Source organism: Corvus kubaryi, unplaced genomic scaffold (genome assembly GCF_017639235.1).
Source record: "Corvus kubaryi isolate FWS band 111438036 unplaced genomic scaffold, C.kubaryi_AGA036_p1.0 37397, whole genome shotgun sequence".
NCBI lineage: Eukaryota > Metazoa > Chordata > Aves > Passeriformes > Corvidae > Corvus > Corvus kubaryi.
Window position 1 is genome coordinate 9,626,614 of NW_024581136.1, and position 7,591 is coordinate 9,634,204.

At 50.9% G+C, this 7,591-nt stretch overlaps 1 protein-coding gene across 1 annotated transcript; it reads right to left on the reverse strand.

Moving 5' to 3' along the window:
• Positions 1–2,739: 2,739 nt before the first annotated feature.
• On the reverse strand, positions 2,740–4,736 carry PLAAT1 (phospholipase A and acyltransferase 1). Its single transcript, XM_042042459.1, has 4 exons — positions 4,554–4,736; positions 3,885–4,093; positions 3,418–3,686; positions 2,740–3,029 (listed from the first exon to the last, which is right to left on the reverse strand). The coding sequence occupies exons 2-4, from the start codon at positions 4,000–4,002 to the stop codon at positions 2,904–2,906; spliced, it is 513 nt and encodes a 170-aa protein (XP_041898393.1). The 5' UTR covers positions 4,003–4,093; positions 4,554–4,736; the 3' UTR covers positions 2,740–2,903.
• Positions 4,737–7,591: the final 2,855 nt, after the last annotated feature.

Here is a 7,591-nt window from a genome sequence, read left to right on the forward strand (position 1 = left end):
CACTGCTGCCATTGCCCACCTGAGAGCCAAGATTTTGGCACTGACCAGAAAACAAAGCAAATATTTTTTGGTTTTGTATTGTCTGTTTGATGGGGTTTTTTTTCTTTAATGTATGTCTTTCACCCCTGAAACCTGGTTATTATAGCAGGCGGGGTTGGAAAGAAGAAGGAATTGCTATTTGCACTTCTCTTTTCCTGGAGAGAGCAGGAGCAAATTGTTGGGTGTTACCTTTCAGACGTTGCTCTCCAGGAAACCAATATGTGTCCCCCAGCAGCCCAGTGGGAAATGGTACCAGTAGTGAAGACACTGCAGCCGTGACTATTATCTTCTATTAACTGCATCATTTTGGCCTGTGTTTTTTCCAAGGCAATGCTCTTCTGGAAGCCCATCTACACCTGTTCCTCTCAGCAGAGATGATTTAGCCTGCCTAGCCCTCAGTTGACTGAGACCTCTCTTGCAACTGCAGCTTTTTGCTCATGGATGAGAGGGCAGGACTTTGCTTAATCTTAGCAGAGTTGACTTTTTTAGGAATTTTGTAAAAAGGCAGGTCCCAAGCCCATTTCACAGAGCATTGACCCTCTACAGAAGACAGGCAAGACCAGAAAGAAGACGCAAGCAGCCAGGCTGAGATGGGACAGAGGATTTAGCAGCTGTGAAATCTGCACATGCCTCTCTGTGTTTATCCCTGTTCAGCAACCACCCCTAGGAGAAAGCAAAGGGCAATTCCCTTGGTTTAACCATCCCTTTACCAGCCCTTTACCATCCCTTTACCATCCCTTTACCATCCCTTAGCTCTGTCCCCTCTTCTCCCAGGCAGTGAGGAAGTTGACAGGAGGCCCTTGGCAACTGTTGACCCATCCTGCCAGCAAGGTTTAAGATGCTCAGCTCCTCTCTTTCCTGCCTCACACCCTAGCAGGAGCCCAAGTTTTCATCCTCTGATGTGCACCAGATTCAGATGGCTGAAACCACTAGAAAAGCCCTTCCATTTAGGGACAGGCTGCGCCCATGCTGGCTGTGCCCCAGAGCACAGGCAACGAGTGTTCTCTCGGCTTTTGAGAAAAGAACAGCCTTGACTCTACTCCATGGCAATTTGAGCAGGTCTTGGGCCTTGCCAACATCTCCTAGAAAGGCTCAGAAGTCGTGAATACAGCAAGTGATGGATTCTGCTGCTCCTCCTCACACTCTCACCTCATGCTTCAGGCAGTGTTCCACCAAATCCTGTCACTGCACCCACCAGGATTGGTGGAAAGGCAGCCCATAATGAGCCAATGTCCCCCTGACTGCAAAGAGAAGCACGGTACAATTGCAAACTGCCACATGTAGTGAAATGTTTGAAATGTTACAGCTTTCATGAACAACAAGACAATTCCCCAGATGAATTAATTCCAGTATTCTTCCCTTACAGGGCTAATTAGAGATGTGAGAGGTCCATACACTGCCCTCACACAGTGCTCCCTTATCAGGGGCTGCAGACAGAATGCAGTGAGTAGAGAAAAGCTGAAGCCTACAAGTTGTTGTATAACCACATCCTTAGCTTAGCTGTGAAATAAGCTTCAAATCCATTTCCAGGAATCCAAAAAGGAGTTTCAGTTTCAGTTTGACTATGATATGTTTTCCTGCATTAAAGATAAGAACTTTATTTAGATGTAATAACAAAGGGAGTAGAAAAACAACAGCAAGTCTTGGCTTGGATATTTCAAACATTGTAAACCTGACTTTGAAAAAGCAATGAATTAATTCCTTGTTTGCTTTGCTTGCATGCACACCTTTTGGCTTACCTACTAAAACAACTTTTTCTCAGGCCACAGGTTTTTCACTTCTGCTCCTCCGATTGCCTCCCTGATGGGGCTGGCAAGGGAGTGAGTGAGCAAGAGGCTGCCTGGTGCTTTGTTGCTGGCTGGGGTTAAACCTGGACAATCTGTTCAGAGCAGACAAAACCAGCCAGCCTCTGCCAGACAGCTGTTCTGCTCTCACCTCTCCCTGCAGTCCAGGCAGGTGCCTGTAACAAAAGCAACACAAGATTCTGTGTCTCACATGTGGTAACCTGGTTCCAAACTCTAAAGGCAGATACTCCAGGCAAAGGACAATGAAGCAAACTTCCCCTAAACAGTTTTCTTCCAAGACAATCCACACACCAGCTTTGTGACAAGGGAATGGCGTGGCTCAGTACATTGGGAGGCACTTTGTAGGCAGGGAAAAACCAAGCAAAACATCATCATGCCAAAATCAGAGCACTCCTATGAAACTCTGAAGGATACAGCTTACAAGACCTGCCCTTCCCTCTGACCTCCCAGCCTCCGTGGAGCTTCTTCATTTAGGCACCACAGGCACAGGCTCCAAGACGCTGCACGTGCCCTGCCTGCTCTTTGCAGACATTGCAGCCAGGGCTTTCCCACCTACACAGAGCCTCACCTGGAAACCCCCAGCAGTAGTTTCATTTTACTTGTTCACAAAGTTAAGGTTAAAATCATGGATACACAGAAAAAGCCTACAGGAAGCAACCAATAAAAATGGATGAAAAGCCTGCACCAGTGCAAGCGCTCCCAGACTACCACAAAAATCATCACAGGCAATGAAATAAAAGCAGATGTGACAACCAGGTTAGTGCTGCTGGGAGTCACCTTGAATGGTGACAATCTTGACTTCTTACTTCTTAATGGGATAGCAGGGAAAAACAAGGCTGCTCCTCCAAGTAGAGCACACAAAGCTCTACTCAGATAAAAAAGGATTTTGGGGCAATTAAAGTTTGGATATCTGACATTTTATTAAGGCTTATTTAATGTTTACAGCAAGGGTGGCACAGGTGCTAGTGAGCCTTGGTGGCAGGTGTATCAAAAGCTGATCAGTGGTTGCTGTGGCCAGGGGCTCCCCCTGCCTTGCTCTGAACTCTTCCTGACAGCCCATCATTCGTACTTTCTCTCTCTCCTGGATGTGTTGTCAGACAAGCCCTTCACAAAAACGGTGGCAAGACCAGCAAGAAGGATACCTCCTACTGCTGCTGCTGTAGTACCAATAACTGCTTTTCTGACCTATAAAAGGAAAAGTAAAACACAGGCTGGAAACATGATAAGCACTTATATTTACTCCCCCAGCATGATAATATAGAAAAGGCAGGGCTAGTCAGGGTAAATAAATGAGTCAGAGACATGTGCCCCATAAGCAGAAGGCGTAACAGCCAGGTTTTTACCCCTAGGAGGTGGCATTCAGTCAAGGGCACTGTCAGGGTGCAGACAGAGCACAGTGACCCTCCAGGTCCAGGGCCTCTGGGGAGGCCAGAGGCAGCGCTGCTTTGGAGCCCACGCCTGGGACTTGGCTCTCCCCATGCAGGCTGCAGGCTGTGTCCCAGTCCCGCGGCTCACAGCGAGCAGCCAAGAGGTGCTCTGGGAGGCACCCAGGGGCTCACCCCGTGTCACTCACCTGGTCAGAGACTCCCTCTCCATAGCGGAGCTCTGTCACAAAGTGCTCACAGTTGCTGCCAAGCAAATCATATGTCACCTCCCTGTCAATCCAGCGCTCAGCACGCCGGATGATCTCCTCCACTGGGAGAGGAATGCGGGAGCGGTCATACTTGTTGTTGACACGCCATTCATCATCTCCCACCACCTCCTTCAGGAGCTGCTTCTTCACCTTGGCCTTTCTGGTGAATATTGATACGGTGCTGACAAACAGGGATGGGGCTCCTTCATCTGGGGAAGGCAGGGAGGAGATAAGGCAGGTAGGCACATCCCCTCTGGCCTCTCCAGGATCTCAGATGGGTTTCCGACTGCTAGTGGAAAGATCATCTACACACACGAGGTCCACATGGAGCAGCACATGGAAGGAGACAGGGCTCCTGGGACATCCCAACATCTACTGTGCACCCTGCCAGGCTGAACCAGCCTTACCTACAGGTGTCACGTTGATGACATATCCATCCCCCACGTAGAGGGCCCAGTGCTGGTAAAGTGGCCGGTCGATCTCGATCAGGTCCCCAGGCTTGGGGTTGCGATTGCCATGTGCCATCTCAGGAGCGTGCAGTCAGGACACGCACCTGTAGCTGGGCTGGCTCAGCGCAGGGCAGAGCAGGGCAGAGGCGTGGGCTGTGCACAGGCACCTGCCGGGACCGCGGGCACGGAGCGTGTCAGTGCCGGGCCCCGAGGGCAGCGGCTGCCGGAGCGGCGGCCCCGCTCGGCCGGACCCGCCTCGGGGCCGCTGCCGCTGCCGGCGCAGGGCAGACGACGGGACGGCCCCGCTCCCACCCAGCGCATCCTCCCAAGGCCGAGGCCGGGCCGGCTGCGCGTCCAGCTGCTGCCGCCGTCCCCGGCTGCCCCCGCCCGCCCACGGCGCCCGCGCTCCCCTCCCGGCCGCGCTCCGATCGGGGCTCCGCTGCTGCCGGGGCCCGGCCCGCTCCGCTGCCGGGACGCGGCTGCCCGGGGGTGCCCGCGGTGCCGAGCCCGTGCCCCGGCTCTGGGGCGCCTCCGGCCGCTCGGCAGAGCCGCGCCCGCCGCCGGCAGCCTGGAGGGGGCCGCATCCCGCGGGCAAATGCCCGCTCGCATCCCCCGAGCTCCGCTCACCCCAGCGCCTGTCCCGCTGTTGTCGTGGCCCCGCTCCCGGCCCGCTACTCCCGCTATAAATAACAAGAAGACGGCGCTTGCGCGGATTCTGCCGGGCTCACTGGCGACGCTGACCGAGCGCTGTCCCGAGCCGTCTGCATCCCTTCCATCCCATCCCGTGCCACCGCCCTCCGCCTTCTCCCTCCCACCTCCCCTCCCATGCGGAGGCTGTCCTCCCGAGATTGTTTCCACTCGTTTAGTGAGAAATCCGATCCTGCCCCCGAGGGAGACAGAGCACTGCCACTTTCCTGGAGACTCTGGTGCCGCTCCTCGAGCCCCTCCAGGTGCGGAGGGACTCCTGTCCTGCTCGACCGAGCGGTGAGCGAGCATCCCTCACTAGGAAACCTTTCGAGAGAAAAATGAGGTTGTGGCGTTCTAATTCTTCACTGTGATGAAAAACAAAGGAGCTGGAGCTCGGAGTGAAATAATTTTAGGGTGAAGAGATTTCTAGGATATATTTTTATGACGTAGCCTGGCCATTTCCTTCAGGACATCAGAGAAATATCATGATTGTGCCCAGCAAGGGTCCTGGTCCAAGAGATGAGCACAGCTGAGCCCATATAGCCATTTCCTTGACTGGTGCTGGAGAGTGTGATAAAACTAACAACAAAACTGTCCTCTGAGGGAGTTGCACTAAGCAGTGTATTTAAAGCCTTACATTTCAAAAGTCAGGTGAGCAAGCTGGTTGATTTAAAAGATGAGAGCAGTGGAAGATTTATCATCTTTCTGTCTTCCAGTGACATGAAATTGTTCAGTCAGTGGAGCATTGAATGGCAGTTCTGCTTTCTGTATCATCCCCTTCTTTAAGTCTGAGCTACTTGCAAAGCTTTGCACTGGAAATTGAATCACCAAGGCAATTCTTGTAGTATTGGGGAAAAAAAAAAAAAAAGCATATACACGGAAACCCAGAAATCTGCTTCACCTGGGTGCAGCAGGGTCCTGTTTCTTGGGGGAGCCTGAGTTGGGAATCTTGCGGGGCAGGGACTGGCCTCTTCTCCCACCGAGTGCAAAGGGAGGTGAGTGTGATCAGCACTGCTCGGCAGTCACTGAATCACGCTGTAGCAGGCACAAGAGTGCAATAGGAACTGCCACTGAACAGGCAGCAAAGATGGTATTATAAACACAGTGAAATTCCAGCATAAAGTTGACAGTTCATTTGTGGACGAGTAGGTCTCTCTCGCTGATTCATTTTCATTGTGTAATGAGGTTGAAAGGCCCTTTTTGTTCATACCCTTTCCAAAATAGCTGTGGCCTGTGTGTAGGGACAGCTGGTGTGTTCTTGAATGGAACAGAATAACCTAACTCACAGTGGAGACTGCAAATACTTCTCTGGCTAACATGAGTTTATGGATACAAAGGAAAGGAGAAAGGGTAAGTAAATAATAACCAGCATTACAGTAGAAACAACAGCAAGCCCTCTTAAGGAAACCCTCCTGTCCAACCATCCAGGACCCACTCTGGCAGTCACACTTGCTCTGCTTGAGGCCCCATCAGAGCCCCCCTGAGGTGCCCCCCTGTACACCTCACACTCACACAATCACACAAAGTCTTCTTAACCTACTCAGCCCCAGGTTTCCCATAGCACAGTCTAAACATCTGGATCCTTAAAATAAATTAATCGTGGTGCAACAACGAAACAATAGCTTGAGCTGGGTGCCTCCCCGGAGGGACCCAAAACAAAAGAAACCCTGTGGATTTTATACCCTCGCAGTCTGGGGTCCTCAGCTCCTGCTGTGTCTCTGAGTGTCTGTTCATGTGGCTGTGTCACAGGTCCCCGTGCCCTTTGTTATGTAAAGACATCAGTTCAGTCAGGCTTTGCCACCCAGAGGTCAATCTGCATCTCACACTGCAGTTGCACACTGAGATACTTGTACTATACATCTTCCTCAACAATCAGAAAGTAACCTGCAATGAACTGGAAAAGCACCAGAAAAATTTTTCATGGTGCTTTACGTCTCAAAGCTTCACTCATAGCCCTGGTGATCCATTCTGGGCTTGGACAAGGCTCAGGCAATGCTTCAGTTCCTGAGCTTTGTGAGTGGTCTGTCATGGGGTGGGTCTCACACACAGCATGTTACTAGGCATTGCTGCAAACACCTTTAGTCTCCTGATGTAGAGGACTCCTTAGTATGGTTTGAGGCTGAGTTGATGCAGAGCTCCTCTCACATTCATCAGTGTGGCAGCTTCTGAGTTTGTGAAGACCCCAAGGAGAGTTTATGACAGGATCTTATTCTTCAGAAAGTTTTTGTTAAGTTATGTTCTTGCTTAGCCCCCACAGGCTGGGGACTGATGACAAGCCTACTTCTTGTTCCCTCCACTCTAAGGGCATAATGGGGGTTATCCTTTTCATTACAGCTGTCCGCGGGTGAGCTCAGTGTCTTGTTTTTTTCTCTCCCCAGCTGGACATGCCTTGCCAGAAAAGGAGTAAAGAACTGTGTCCATGTCAGTCAACTAATCCCCTCCCCATGGAAGGATTTGGGTAAGATCTCATGAAGACCTGCCTGGGATGCTATAATTAGTTCATAGAATCATGGAATGGTTGGAAGGGACCTAAAGGTCATCCAGTTCCAACCCCCTGCCATGGGCAGGGACACCTTTCATTAGACCAGATTGCTCAAAGCTCCATCCAACCCTGGCCCTGAACATTTCCAGGGACAGGGTATCCACAACTTCTCTGGACAACCCATTCAAGTACCTCACTGCCCTCACAGTAAGGAATTTCTTTCTAAAATCTAACCTAAACCTACTTTCTGATGTCTAACCTAAACCTACTCTCTTTCAGTTTGAATTCTAACCACATCAGTCTATGGTTTGTACATCTCTCAGAGTTGTGTATGTGATGTTGTGCAGCACACTTGTGCCGTCAAGGTCTGTCTGGACTTTGTGTTTCTCAAACAGCCTTTGAAGACAACTGACAGAGCCTCTTCTGTCAGTTAGAACAATTTGGGCCTACAATGTGAGATCTGGGAGATATTTTAAATGAACAATTTCAAAGGTTT

Bases quoted from the DNA above. Each gene is read 5' to 3' on its own strand.
- PLAAT1 (XM_042042459.1), bottom strand. From the start codon at position 4,002: ATGGCACATGGCAATCGCAACCCCAAGCCTGGGGACCTGATCGAGATC. The intron at 3,687-3,884 runs GTAAGGCTGGTT...TGCCTTCCCCAG, and splicing joins CATCAACGTGACACCTGTAG to ATGAAGGAGCCCCATCCCTG. The intron at 3,030-3,417 runs GTGAGTGACACG...TTCCTTTTATAG, and splicing joins GAGAGGGAGTCTCTGACCAG to GTCAGAAAAGCAGTTATTGG.